We start from the raw sequence: 14,941 nt of genomic DNA on the forward strand, positions 1-14,941 counted from the left end.
TAACCTCAAAGACCATGAAAACACCCTGTGAGCTAATTCGGTAATCCCTAAAACACAAGGAGGAGCATACCGGGTGATGTGGCCAACAGCTTCCGGTTTTGGCCCGGCAAGGCGGCTCGTGTTCCCCGCCCACAGGAACGCGGACGCAGATCGGACGGCTCAGGGGCACTCCGCCGAGGCCACGCAACGCGGTGGCAGGAGGAGTCATCAAGAACTGTAATCTCAAAAGAGAAGAAAAAAAATCATCAAGAACTCAGGAGTCGGCAGGGCCGCTACGACACGGCAACCCACAGTTGCGCCGTTATTATAAAACGCCACACGTAGGCACACGGCGTCCCCGCGGTGGGCGTCCTTTTTCTGCACCGGGAGATAAACCGACCGCACCCCTGACCGCGACCCGCAGCTGCTCCGCCGCGCCGCGCAGCGCCGCCGGTTCTTCGCGAGCAAGTAATTAGTCCCCTCTGCTTTTCTTCTTCCTGGGTCTAATCTGCGCAGTCCGTCGTGAATTTGGGAACTTCCGATAGAAATTCCGCCGGTGCGTATGGTGGATTCTATTTTTTTTTTGTTGATCTGATGAGGAGGAGTGCGCCAATTTTGGGGGGTTTTGTTCGGGCCGCTGTGGGTTTGTTCTCCAGTCACTCTATCTGATGGCGAGATGTTAGATCGAGTTCTGATGGGTACCTAGTACGCGGGTGTTCTTTTCTTTACTGTCAAGTATGCTCCTTGTTATTTCCACCAGCAATCCGGGGGTCTGTCCCGGTGTGGTGTGGCGGCGATGTTGTTGATTGAGTTTTTGGGCAATATAGCGGCATATTGATTGTTGAGTCTGGGAATTCGTTTATATGCGCTCTACACTAATCGATGCTTTGCAGTCTGTAGGACAATACATGCCAGTGTTTTTTTTAAAAACTTTTTCTAGCTGGTTAGCAGCTAACTGAGAACTTGAGAAGAATAGGGAGGAAACAAGGTGGAATTAATCTGGGAGTTCTGAATCCATCCTATCTTGTAGCTTCCCATTCACCATTGACTCCTAGAACCATCCTATTTTGTTGTGTCGCATTAGCACAATGACTCCTGGGACGGAAGGGCTTCCCTGCAATCCAATCCAAGAATCTGGCAGCGCTGTAGCAGTTTAGATTTTTGCGCAATATATAGCCATCTTGATTATTGATTATGGGAATTTGTTTAGGCATCAGAGATGCGTTTAGGATCTATTAGGTAATCAAAATTGAGTAGAGTTGATGATGCACTCCACTACACTGATCAGCTTTGCTTGCACACCGGTAGTACATAATTGATTCTTTGCAGTGATATAATCTGCTGTGGAGTGTGGATTTTCTTGCTGATATAAGCAGCCCTCTGAAAATTGAGGGAGAGAACAACATGAAATTAGTCCAAGAGTTACAATTCTATCTTAACAGAGTTTGTCCTTCTTCCCTACAAGCATCTTTCTTTGTTTTTGAAATAATATTTGATCTAACTCCCTACCTCAACACAGTCGGTGGTTCACAACCCTGGTCCCTTACAAGCGAGTGGTTTCTAATCCCTGATTGTTCTTTTTTATATGAACTAGTCTAGACTGTAAAATACGTGTGGCACTGTCGGTTTATTTGAAATTTTTGGTAGTTTTGGTGGTTCACAGTCAATTTCATCATTCGATAGGTCTAATCTGGTGAAGGCTGTAAGTTTTGGTTCAGATTTGGGATGGTTTCAGTTTCTGATTTGGAATAGGTGTGCCATACTGAAGTTTTTCCTTTTTTTGATATATATATGATATGAAGTTGTATTTTAGGGTAACTTGTTCTAGCCTTCTGGTAGATACTTTGGCCTTGTCCTGCCCCGTTGCAGCAAATATTCTTTAGTGACCATATATGGTCAAAATATATAGATTTGAACTGTTGGCATTCATTGGTAGTATGGCCATTCCACTTTTTCTTGCACTTTTAACTTAAATAAAAATAAAATAATGATTCATCCATTATATCTGCCTTCTGACATGCCATGATTTTTTTAAAATCTTACCATAAATAAATGGAAATAAAAGATTGGGGATTTTGAGTCTTATATATTTCATTTTCTTTTTGCACAGGACTTTTGAGCTAAGTTTTTTTTTCCTGAGATAACATGATTTTTTTCATAACAATTCAATTGAACCTTTGCATTCATAAAGATAATTTAACCCGACCTTCCTTAATTTAAACTTAAAACAATTAATTTGGCCACTGGCTAATCATTTTAGAAAGTTTGTCTGGAAAGCGTCTATGCAGCTTAAACTGTGGCTATACTTGATAAGTAGATTTGATGCGCAGGGACTTCTCTTTCATCTGTTCATTTGCTAGTTTTGTTATATAACTTGAATGTAGTCAGTCATTTAAGATAATTGGTAGAGTGAAGTCCTAATGTCCTGATTACCTGAACAGTTCTTGTAAAGCATTGTCACCACCACTTGTAATGGGTGGAAGCCAGTACGATGATGAATGGGTGTTGCCCAGTGCCGATATCACTCTTGTTCTTGTTGGGAAACTTGGCTATGGCAAGAGTGCAACTGGAAATAGCATCCTTGGACGGGAAGCATTTGTATCGGAATATTCACATGCCAGTGTTACTAATACTTGTCAGTTGGGAAGCACTACCCTGAAGGACGGCCGCACCATCAATGTTATTGATACCCCAGGTAAGACTTCCATTTTCAATGTTATTTCTATCTGTTCAATCTGTTGGCCTTTTTGGTGTTATAAATTTGTGATGCCTATATCTGATCTTGTGCCACATTTCATCCTTATCTGTCTTTTTTTCTCTGGTTTGTTACTTCTATCCTTTATTATAGAAGTGTCATTGATATTATGATGTTTGACCCATGGTTTGTTACTTTATTTATCTATTCAAAGTTTCAAACTGAGTGGAGAAGCCATCTGTTACCCTCACGTTTAGCATGATAGTGTATAGTGCAATACATGATGTAGTTTACTCACTGAAGTTACTTTTTATATTGATAAACTTGATGCTTGCTATTACCATATAAGAAGTGCCACTGTTATGAACGGATTTTCATTCTTTGGAGGTCTTTTTCATCTTGGCAAAATATGTTTACTATATAATATGAAAAGTCTAGGTCCAGGTCGCTTTTCGGTTGTTTTTGTGTATTAAAAAGTAAAAACTGTTGAACTCTGCCACCTGAGCCACTTCTGGATTCGGGTGCATGACTTTGCTCTTCTTTAACGAAATATGTGCCAGTTGTGTCCGCGAAAAATATGAAAAGTCCCATACTTAAAATACTTAATGAATGAGAAGGTTCCACATGTGTTTCCCAGTTGCGTGGTGAAGCATACTAGTTATCCTTTGTTTTATGATCTATTCACACTGCATTTTTTTTGTTCAAGAGGTAAAAGTAACTTTATGCATTATAGAGAGTTGTGAAATATGAAAATTGTGTATAACATGACACCTTTTTAAAAGCCTAGAATACTTAGAAAATGCTCCTGCTGATGGTCCCTGATTATATATTTATATTTAAAAGGTATTCACAGCCACTGGTTCTTTTCTTGCGATGTTGTTCAAGTTTGTATTTTGGGCTAGTTACTAACTTAAACTTCCTATAGGGTTATTTGATATGAGCATTTCATCTGATGAAGCTGGTAAAGAGATTGTTAAATGTATGAACATGGCTAAAGATGGGATACATGCAGTTCTGATGGTTTTCTCTGCCACATCTCGGTTTTCTCGAGAGGATGCAAGTACAATTGAGACCATTAAGGTCTTCTTTGGGGAAAAGATTGTTGACCACATGATTTTAGTTTTTACTTATGGAGATCTAGTTGGTGAATCTAAGTTGAAGAACATGCTAAATAATGCGCCAGAGTATTTGCAGGTTATTTTGCTGCCATAATAGACTTCTCGCCTCTCTTACATCATTTAGTCATATGGCCTTTAGTCAAGTTAATATATATGGTTGTTTTGAATACAGAATGTTGTTGAGCTATGCCAAAACAGAGTTGTCGTCTTCGATAACATGACCAATGACCGAAGGCTCCAAGCGCAGCAACTTGACAAATTGCTTGATGTAGTGGACTCAGTTTGTGCAAACAATGGAGGAAAACCATTTTCAGATCAAATGTTCACTCGCATCAAGGTAAATGGTAAATTTGTTGATATTCGGGTTTTGAATTTTAGTTCTTATTATTTGTCTCGTCTTGTGTAGGAGGTGCATGATAGAGAAAAAGAGGTGCATACCTTGGGGTATTCAGAAGAGCAGATATCTGAGTTGAAAAAGGAGATTCATAGAACTAGGGATGAACAGCTTGCACACATAACCAGCATGGTAAGAGCTTATCCTATTCAAAAACACATTTGGAATTTTAAGATCTATATCTTGAATGAATGCTTTGCAAAGCAACACCTCTTTAGTTGTAATCAATCATGCTCTGGGGATGCTATTTTACCGGAATTAAGTTAAATGCATCTGTGACATCTAAGATATTGCAACACGTGTAAATTTCTAGGACCACAAGATCTGTTTGGGCAAGGGTTTCTTCAGCACAACATTATTGTATATCATGAAACTTGTTTTGCTGAAAGACTGGAAACTATTTCTTAATCTATAACCCCTTATTTAATAAGAATCTATAGAACTTGTGATCTTAAGATTTTTATTAGAATTACTGGTCCAGTCTGCAGCAATTTTATCATTAGAATTACTATTTAGCACGTGAGACTTACAACTCAGTACTATTTACCATGTCAAGTTGTCAATGGCGATTGGCTCTCTGTTTGTTTAAGGGAAATCATGCAAAATGGACGTTGGGAATGTTTTGTTCTTACAAGTTGACTTATCTAAAAGTTACATTGACTTGGGCATGTTCATATATAGGTCGAGGAAAAGTTAAACTGCACTGTGGAGAAGCTGCAACAGCAACTCATGGAAGAACAGAACGCAAGGCTGGAAGCTGAGAAGGTGGCGTATGAAGCTAGGCTGAAATCAGAAGCGGAGATCCAGAAGCTCAAGGAGAGCCTCAAGAAGGCTCAAAGGGAAAACGAGGAGTTCCGGAGGATGGCGCAGAGCCAGGGCAGCAAATGTGCTATCCTGTAGGGTACTTGCTAGAAGTTTCGGTGGGGCTAATCGTGCTGCCGCGTCTCTTATCTGTAGTAGTACCTTTTAGCAGTTTATGCGACAACTGTTAATTAGTCACTGGTATTCGAATCTTCTCTTCCCTACATTATCGTTGTGCTTCTTTGCTTGTGAGGCTGAGTAAGTAATCAAATCTCTTTGCAGCCCTGTCAACTTGCTCGAAGGATTGTAACTTGTTGTTGGCATCTTGGAGATAGTTTTTGGGTAGTAACTTTTTGAACAACTCCCTTCGCTTCTTCTCTTATGTTCTAATGCAATGCGACTTTCCCCTAGCTAAGCACGATAGCATTGGAGTTCTGTCTAATGCGCCTTTCCCCTAGCTGAGCATGATTGCATTGGAGTTGTTCCCACCAAATAGATGGAGTTGTTCCCACCAAATAGAAGCAGTCTTCTCAAAGAATGAGGGCAAGGGGATTGATACCGAGAAAGATTGATTTCTTCTTATTATAAGACGTGATTTGATCCACATATGTTTGGTAAAAGAACAATCTTCTCCTTTAATCATAAATGGAAAGTGTTCAATTAGAACATAAAAACGTGACTTAATTGGACTAACTAAGGATCCCTTCGAAAGAATTGAATGAGGAGCCGTATGAGGTGAAAATCTCATGTATGGTTCTGTAGAGGGGATAAGGTGTATTTCGTTGCCTGGCTTCTTCTAGCTTGGCTAGAAAATAAACTAGGCTAGTTTAAATTTGCTTCCAGCAAGCTAAGATGGATTTGTTTAGTTGCCTACACTATCTAAGCCTAGCTAGCATTTTGGTTGGCTGGTTTGATTAGGATAGAGTCACCTCTTTTCTGGTAGATAACTTTTCTATCTTTGACGCATTTCATTGAACACGTGCTGACTGCTGAGCAGAGGCAAGGTGAGCGGAGACAAGGACTATGGTCGTGCTCCTTGTCATGGCGGCAAGCTTCAATTCCGAGGCGGCACCGTGACTGCCACTTCTCCAGCAGAGTCTAGGCCTAGCATCCACAAAACTACGTGACATGGGGTCTGTTTGGTTGGGTGGCTATCCCTTAATCAAGCTCTACAGAGCCAACTCTGGGTTGTTTGGTTGCCTGTAAATAGCTTGTAGCCAGGCTCAACTTAGCCACATTGGAGGTCTTAGCCATGCTCCGGAAAAATGAGATGAGGGTCCGTTTTTCTGTAGCCAGGCTGCGCTAAGCTCCGCTTCAAAGTATCGTCACCGCCAGGACCGTTCATCCGCTCATCTTCTTTTGCTGCCACACCGGTGCCGATGGGATTCGGGCGGTCATAGTTGTGCCAGGGACGTTCTTTGCGCCGCTCTCCGCTGCTTGTCCCGGCAGCCCCGCACGCCCACAACGCGAATCTAGGTCGTGTTGTTGGATGAAGTAAGGAGGAGCGGGCTGCTGACAGAGCTGTGGTCGATGTTGATGTGCAGAGACCTTTGGGATCGATGGTGGATGGTGCACTCTCTCCTGCTGTTCCATCTCGAGCCCACACACAACCATCCTGCTCGCCCCAGACGCCATCCCATGTCTACGGTGGTGCTTTACTGCTTGTGCTCATCCCCATGTTTCTGCTACTTGTGCTCTTCTTGACCGAGAGGTTGCAAGATCTGTGTTCTTGGCACTTGGCAGGAGCACTGTTCGTGTTCTTCCTGCAGGTGGAATTGGAGGATTGAGTTTATAGAACAGGGCAGTTGGTGTTGTTGTAAGTACATAGAAAGGAAGGGGAGAATTTGTTGCGGGTGGAATTTGGTTTTGTAGAATAGGGTAGGTGGGGAATTGTTCTCCAGTCACTGACAAATGGTGATTCTAAAATAAGCATTGCACATGCAGTTTTCTGATGTAAGATTAGTGCATTTCATGGAGATTACTACTATGTGATGGCCATGGGAGCATAACGCTAGTGACAAAATCCTCAATGAGGTAAACTTACTAATTGAAAGAAAAGGTGACTCGATGCCAAGTAAACCAGACAACCAAATACACCCTGCGCTAGCCAGGCTTAAATAACATAGACAACCAAACAAGTAGGAGTTGGTTTGGTAGGAGAAGGCTAAAGCTACCCAGGTTAAGATTCTAGCCAGGCTAGAAATAAGCCAGGAAACCAACCACACCCATGGTGACTGCACTTGAGCATGATGTGGAAAATGAGAAAATATTTTTTGCAGAGCTCCTAATGCAGCTAGAAGCTCTAGAGGCTGTAAAGAAATTGTTCGAGTCAGAAGCGGAGACAACACATTAGGATGCCAAAATTTTCAACCAGAAGGTGGAGTCATTGGAAGCAAAATTCAAGGAGCAGATGTTGTTAATTGATGAATTCACTGCTAATGTCGAGACTTTGTAGTCAGAGAGAATAGCTATGGAGCATAAACTTAAAATAACAGACGGGGAACTCATAAAATTGACAAACAAGGTGAGCTTGCTCCATAGGGAGATCGAGTAGGAGAGATTGCTATCAGAAGAGTACAAACAAAAATGCCAAAAGCTAACTCCCAACTAGACTTTAGGAAGCTAATTTCTTGTTGTTTGGTTGCATGTAAATAGCTCATAGACAGGTGAAAGCCCTAGTTTGGTTTTGGATAATTGATGAAACCCTAGTACTAACCTCTATACTAAGTGTGTGTAGACTTAATGAGGTTGGTACATGCCAAGTGATGGAGCAAAGATGATGATGGTGATGACCACAAGATGATCAAGTGCTCCACTTGGAAAAGAAGAAAGAGAAAAACAAAACCCTATGGAGATCAAGGCAAAGGTATTGCTTAGGGTTTTGGTTTTGGTGATCAAGACACCAAAGAGGGTGTGATCACATTTAGGATAGATAGCCGTACTATAAAGAGGGGAATTCTTTGGCTAAGCGGTTATCAAGTGCCACTAGGTGTCATTGTTCTTGTGCATGCATTTAGAATCTAGTGAGCTAACTTAACTCATTCGAAGAAAATGTTTGTAAAAATGCTAACACACGTGCACTTGTTGGTACACACGTTGTGGTGTTGGCACACTTTGAGAAGGAGGTGGAGTTTGAAGGTTAGAGAGAGGATGGGTTCCTCTCTCCCTCCCGCTTTTGAAAAAATGAAGTGCATATTTTCTATTGCGCCGGTGGGAAGTTTGGAGAAGTCGCGGGAGTGTTTCTCGTTGAGAAGCACTCACCGGACGCTGGCCACTGAGGCACCGGACGCTAAGTCTGAGCGTCCGGTGCAGACAGTGCCTGGCCCAGCTAGGGTAAGGCACCAGACGATAGGCACCGGACGCTGGCTTGAGCGTCCGATGGTGCGCGTCCGGTGTGCGGGCGTTTTGCGACCCTCTCTGCGCATGGGTCCGGTGAACACCGGACGTACTTGCTCAGCGTCCGGTGCACTGCAGGTTACCGTTAGACTCTGTCACGCGGCTGACGTTGGAGCACCGGACGCTGGTGTTGAGCGTCCGGTGACCCCGCAATTTGCCCAGTGAAAAGAGCCAACGGCTCTATTTTCTTGAGGGGCTATAAATACGTGTTTGGCCGGCTTGGGGCTCACACTCTTGGCATTCTAACATACTTGACATCCTTGTGAGCCTAAGCAAACACCTCCCACTCATCTCCTTCATAGATTATACATTTTTGTGAGATTGGGAGTGATTCCAAGTGCATTTGCTTGAGTGATTGCATCTAGTGGCACTTGAGGATCGTTCTAGCTGCGGTTTTCTTGTTACTCTTGGTGGTTGCCGCCACCTAGATGGCTTGGAGCAACGGAGGAGGATTGGCATGAGTTGGTGATTGTTCGTGGCCATCTCCCGGTGATTGTGAGGGGTCTTGTACCTTCTCCGGCGGAGAGCCGAAAGGTAACTCTAGTGGATTGCTCGCGTCATTGAGTTATCTCACTTGTGAGTAGGTTCTTGTGGTGTCCTAGTGAGGACGAGGTTCGTGCTACACCTCTTAGCCACCGAACCACCAAGTGTTGGTCGACACAACGGGGACGTAGCGTGCCGGCAAGCACGTGAACCTCGGGAGAAAAATTGTGTCTCCATTGTGATTGTTCATTGGATTTCTCCCGGTGATTGGACTTCATATTATTGATTGGTTCATCCCCTCTACGCGGCGGTATAAAGTTCAAACCATCTCTTTTACATTCCCGCAAACTAGAGTAGCTTACTTACTTGTATAGAAACTTTAGATAGCTTTCTAGTGTAAGTAGTGACATAGCTCTTGTGTGCCTAGTGATTATATCAACTAGAATTGTTGGATAGGTGGCTTGCAAACACCCCATTAGAGCTAAAGCAAAAAGCTTCGCTTTGTTATTTACTAACCTCTTGCTCTAGTGAGTTTGTAGAATTTTTAAATAGGCTATTCACCCCCCCCTTTAGCCATATTAAGACCTTTCAACAGGCTCAACTAAGCCACCTTAGAGGCCTTAGCCAGGTTCTGGAAAATGAGATGACATTCCTTTTTCGGTGGCTAGGCTTGGGCCAGCTCGTTGACCGATTCCCGTCACCCCCTTCGCTCCCCTTTTAGTGCCTTGTCTGCTCGCCCTGCTCGTCTTCGGTGGGCGGCGGCCCTCCCCACGCTCCGTTCTCTGCATCCCTCTACTCTCTCGTATGAATGTCGGGTGGAGTAGACCAAGCCCCTTGCCCTCCTTGCTCACCTGGTAGTTCGCGAATTCAGCGTTGCCCGAAGCATCACACACAACTCTCCTACCACCAGCGAGGGCTCCATCCTATGTAGTCCTTTGCCACGCTTCTCCTTGCGCACTCTCTCTCTAGGATTTGGCTTGGGTCCACAACATCCACGGAGCTATCCCTATCACCGCCTGCTGAGTAGGAGCTGAGGACCAAGTGAACGTGCTGTCGTGGCGACACATAGAGCTGTCCCTATCGGTGGAAGGTGTGTCCTCTGCGGCCACCATGTTGGGTTTAGGATAGATAGCCGACTATCAAGAGGGGAAATCACGGTCATCTCTCGAATCAAGTGCTACTAGGTCTATATCTTGAGCATATGCATTAGGATCTAGTAAAGTGCTAACTTAACTCCTTTGGTGAAAATGTTTGTGAAAAGCTAACACACATGCACTTTGGTGGTGGACACTTATTGGTGTTAGCACTTTTGCAAAGGAGGTGGAGTTCCTAGGGTTGAGAGAGGTTTGGCGCTTTTGAGAAAAATAAGTGTATATTTTCTATTGCGCCGGTGGGAAATTTGGAGAAGTCGCGGGAGTGTTTTCTCACTGAGAAACACTCACCGGACGCTGAGTACGGAGGCACCGGACGCTGGCCTCAGAGTTCGGTGGTTAGCGTCCGGTGTAAGGGTGTTTTGCGACCCTCTCTGCGCATGGGTCCGGTGAGCACCAGACGCTACCGGTGCTTAGCGTCCGGTGACCCTGCGTTTTGCGACCCTCTCTGCGCATGAGTCCGGTGTGCACCGGACGCGTCCGGTGATCTGCAGGTGACCGTTAGGATCTGACACGCGAGTTTCAGGATGGACACGTGGCCAACCCCTGAGCACCGGACGCTGGAGGTCGAGCGTCCGGTGATCACTTGGTAGCGTCCGGTGCCCCCGATTTCAGCCCAGTGAAAATGACCAATGGCTAGTTTCTTTGAGGGGCTTATAATTGAGGGTGGCCGGCTTTGGGAGGTTCTCTCTTGCACATTTGATTACTTGAGGCATACATTGAGCTAGAGAACACTCCCTCCACTCATCTCCTTGCTTGATTGCTCATCCTAGTGAGATTGAGTGAGATTCAAGTGCTTTGTTTTGAGAGTTGCATTTAGTGGCACTTGATTCTTGAGTTCGCTGCAGATTTCTTGTTACTCTTGGGTGTTTCCCGACGCCCTAGATGGCTTGGAGCAGCGGTGGTGTTGAGCTCGCGATTGGAGATTGTTTCGAGCCTCACCAAGGATTTGTGAGTGGTTCTTGAGCCTTCCCCATGGGAGATCGCAATTGGCTACTCTAGTGGATTGCTCGTGGCTTGGAGGATCCCCATCTTGTGAGTGGATGTGCGGCACCCGCTGAGGGTTTGGCTTTGGATTGCCAATTTGCTCGTGATCCATCAAGTGGGTGTATCGCCACAACGAGGACTAGATTGCCGGGAAGCAAGTGAACCTCGGTAAAAAATCTTGTGTCATCTCTTACCGAGGATTCTCTTGTAATTGTGATTGATTGATTGGCTATATTTCTACTCTACAACATTGGTATAACAATCACTCCCCTCTCCTTTACTTATATGCTTATCTTACTAGTTGTGTAGCTTGTTTAGCTTAGCTTTCTTGTTTAGGAGTGTAGCAAGCTTCTTGTTGTGCTTTATTGTTGTAACTAGTGTTTAGCTTTCTTGTTAGACTTGTGTAGGTGGCTTGCATAGCTTAGTTGTGCTAGTGCTAGAATAGCTTCGCCTTTTGTTTTACTAATCAACTTGTCTAGTTGAAGTTTGTAGAAAATTTAAATAGACTATTCACCCCCCTCTAGCCATTTGGACCTTTCAGCGAGGGCTTGATCGATAGGAGTAGAAAAAAGAAGGTTCTGTTATTGTTTGGAAGGTCAAAGTCATATAAGTCACATGTAAACATAGCAAATTCATCATCACCATTTCCAAAGTCTATTGGCAATGGCATGTCCGTAGTGTCGAGGTTTGTCAGTGATTTGATTTGATGCTCTAGAGAAGTAATTGTCTTCTGGCACATTGCGAGCTTTCCAGCTGCGTTAACAAGCTTCTTCTCTTACAAAAATGATAAAATTTTGACTTGAATTCAATGATGCTAATGGTCTTGTTTGTCCAATTGTCCTCTGGAATGGTATGGTTAAAGTACTATAAATCCATACGAGTATATTAGGTTCAGGTGCTATAGAAAGGGAAGAAGTATTTACCTTCTTAACCTTTAGATCTCCATTTGAGTTTGCGAGCCACTAGAGCTTTGCATCCTAGCTATCTCTTGAGAACTGAACCTCTAGCATTTGGCATTTATGTTCTTAGTCTTCTAATAGCAATCTCTCCTACTCGATCTCCCTATGGAGCAAGCTCACCATGTGTGTCAACTTTATGAGTTCCATGTCTGCTATTTTAAGTTTATGCTCCATAGTCATTCTCTACTGCAAAGTCTCAACATTAGCATCTGCTTCCGATAACTCCACCTTCTAGTTGAGAATTTTGGCATCCTCATGTGCTGAATTTGCTTTTGCTCCAACACCATCTTTACAACCTCTAGAGCTTCTAGCTGCATCTGGAGCTCTTCAGAAAATACCTTATCCTTTTCCATATTGTGCTCAATTGCAGTCACCATGTCATGCAGTTTTACCGCTGCTAGACCTAGACTATGGGAGAAGTGGCAGCCATGGCATCACCTAGGACTTGGAGCTTGCCACCACGACAAGGAGTGCGGTCACTGTCCTTGCCTCTACTTAGCACGTGTTTGATGAAGTGCATCAAAGGTGGTGAAGTTACCTGCCCAAAGAAGAGGTGACTCTATCCTAGTCAAATCAACCAAACAAACAAACTAGATGCTAGCCAGGCTTATATAGTGTAGGCAACCAAACAAGTCCACCTTAGCATGCTGGAGGCAGGCTTAAACTAGCCTACTTATTTTCTAGCCAGGCTAGAAGGAAGCCTGGTAACCAAGCACACCTATACTAGCTAGCAACATTTTATCTTCATCGGGGGACCTCTTATAAGCAAAAACATGGTCCGTGGTGTTAAGCATAAATCCATTAGGATCAAACTTGCCCGCAAGTTCATGTGTTTAGCTATTCAATAAATTATGAGGATCAAACTTCATTACTTAACACATAAGTGAAATTATTGTTTCGATGTTTGCCAACACAAATTTAAGAACAAACCATTTTTGACTTCATTGCTAAGTTCTTTTAGGCTCATCGATGTGCATGGTGGTGAGCTCTCTCATGACCAACTACCTTGATGATGTGGTTCATGGCTAGTAGCTTGAAGATGCTCTAGGTGTTCTTGACTTTGGTGAAGTTATTCCCCCAAACCTTTACTATTGGAATTCACAAGTTTCTCTTAGGGTTCAGATTCCTAGGGAAAGTCATAAAAACCCTAGGAATACTATTATTCCCTTGTATTTGAGTCCGTAAGGAAACCTAATGACATGGAGATGGCTTCTACTACCTGGAATGCTTTGATGATCACATTCTTGATGTTGTTGCTGGAGTTTGCTAGACGACCAACCATAACCTTAAGTTCTGATTACCAAATAATAAGGATCAACTCACAAAAGGTTATGTGGTGGTGGGTTGGATAAAACTAGAATCACTCAGAGATCACTTAACAAGATCAACTAGCACCATAGCTTTCTCTATAGGTTTCTCAAATAAGAGTCATGGACAATTCTCTATCAACTCTCTCAAGTTGATGGACATGGATTATTTATACTAGGAGCGTACTTCTAATTGGGTGTAAAATAAGCATAAATAAAAGCAGGTGAAAGATCATCTTTGTGGATAATATTTCTCCCACAGTCACAAAACAACCTTAACAACTTCCACTAGCATAGTCATAATTCCTAGATCAGTAACCCAAAAGACGCATCGATTGTTGCGTTGAAAACTAGACTCATATACCTTTCCAATGATATAGTATTGATTTCTGAAACCATAAGTATCAATGCTAGCTAGCCATGAAGTATATCACTATTTCTTCCATGGGCTTATCAACTTGTGGGAATGAAGCCTCTTCGCACCGAAAGATGTTGACTAGGTGAGGGAGAATCTGGGAGGCACATGCATAGGCCGGGTCTGAAATGCTTTTCCTAAAGTTGATGCATAGTACCATACCCAAGGTGAAGTAGTCTAGGACATTTTTTATGCTTTAGTTATGAAATAGTTCCGCTTGGACTAGGATTAAGTTCTTATCATCATACTAGAGTAACGAGCATGATCCCTTAATGGTCGGTGGTGAACAATGTCAACCTGCTCAATTATGTATGATGTCAGTAATTGGCAAGAACAAGTAGGAGGAGAGGGTGTCTCCCTGTCACAACACCCTTTTGCATGTTATCCATGGATTGGGGCAACCATTGATGGATTGACCAAGACTGCATAGCATGAGGTGGTTAGTCTATACTTGGTTTACCCATTGAACCAGGTTGGCACAAAGCCACAAACATCTATGCTCCATGGGGCTGAATCAAAGGATTTGGGAAAGTCAAGCTTGAGATACAGTGTTGGCATTCAATGTTTGTGGCAGAATTGGACCAACTCACTTGCATAGACAAAGTGAAAGTCCCAATTTGGTTTTGATAATTGAGTGACCAAATTAGGTGGTATAATGTGTTTCATGTTAGATGAACATGTGATTAGTCCACAAGCTAGTTGAGTAAAACATGAAGGCCATGGTTGAGAGATGGCAAGTGCATGTGAAGAGTTTATCAAGGTGATCCAAGTGATGGCCATGATTAGCTTAGAAAAATTTACCGCTTACAGTCAGAGAAGGAATTATTTACTTAACAAAATGATACTATTAGTAATAAACTAATAGTCTGGCCATGACCGAACGTTTCAGAGATTAACACATGGCTAATTTACCTATCACAGGACATGATGGAGTAATTTTCTTGACTAAATAATACTACAGTAATAATCTAATAGCCTGGTCATGTCTAATTATTTTGTTTTTTGAAAAATCATACTAACAATCATAAAAATAGGACGAGCTGAGTCCAGACGCCACGGTGACCGACGCATGGCGAATTTACTGTTCATTGAGTAATTTTTATTCCCATCTAAACGATACTATCAGTAATAAACTAAAAGCCTGGCCAGTGATCGGACACCTCGAAGATCAGCACATGACTAATTTACCGCTCACAGGAAAGGAAGAAATTATTTTGTTAACAAAAAATAATACTAACAATAATAAAAATAAGCAC

The 14,941-nt window shown here is 43.0% G+C and overlaps 1 protein-coding gene across 2 annotated transcripts; it reads left to right on the plus strand.

Annotated features, from left to right (window-relative positions):
* On the plus strand, positions 224-5,332 carry LOC8064274 (immune-associated nucleotide-binding protein 9). Of its 2 annotated transcripts, none has more exons than XM_002452223.2 (6): positions 224-447; positions 2,421-2,674; positions 3,600-3,868; positions 3,965-4,129; positions 4,199-4,318; positions 4,868-5,332. In XM_002452223.2, exons 2-6 carry the CDS (start codon positions 2,452-2,454, stop codon positions 5,084-5,086), a joined length of 996 nt encoding a protein of 331 aa, XP_002452268.1. In that variant the 5' UTR covers positions 224-447; positions 2,421-2,451; the 3' UTR covers positions 5,087-5,332. The 2 variants fall into 2 exon arrangements, with proteins under 2 accessions (XP_002452268.1, XP_021316203.1); XM_021460528.1 differs by having other exon boundaries at positions 337-535; positions 4,868-5,321.

Source organism: Sorghum bicolor, chromosome 4, assembly GCF_000003195.3.
Source record: "Sorghum bicolor cultivar BTx623 chromosome 4, Sorghum_bicolor_NCBIv3, whole genome shotgun sequence".
Classification (NCBI taxonomy): Eukaryota; Viridiplantae; Streptophyta; class Magnoliopsida; order Poales; family Poaceae; genus Sorghum; species Sorghum bicolor.

Bases quoted from the DNA above. Each gene is read 5' to 3' on its own strand.
- LOC8064274 (XM_002452223.2), top strand. From the start codon at position 2,452: ATGGGTGGAAGCCAGTACGATGATGAATGGGTGTTGCCCAGTGCCGAT. The intron at 4,130-4,198 runs GTAAATGGTAAA...CGTCTTGTGTAG, and splicing joins AAATGTTCACTCGCATCAAG to GAGGTGCATGATAGAGAAAA. The intron at 4,319-4,867 runs GTAAGAGCTTAT...GTTCATATATAG, and splicing joins TTGCACACATAACCAGCATG to GTCGAGGAAAAGTTAAACTG.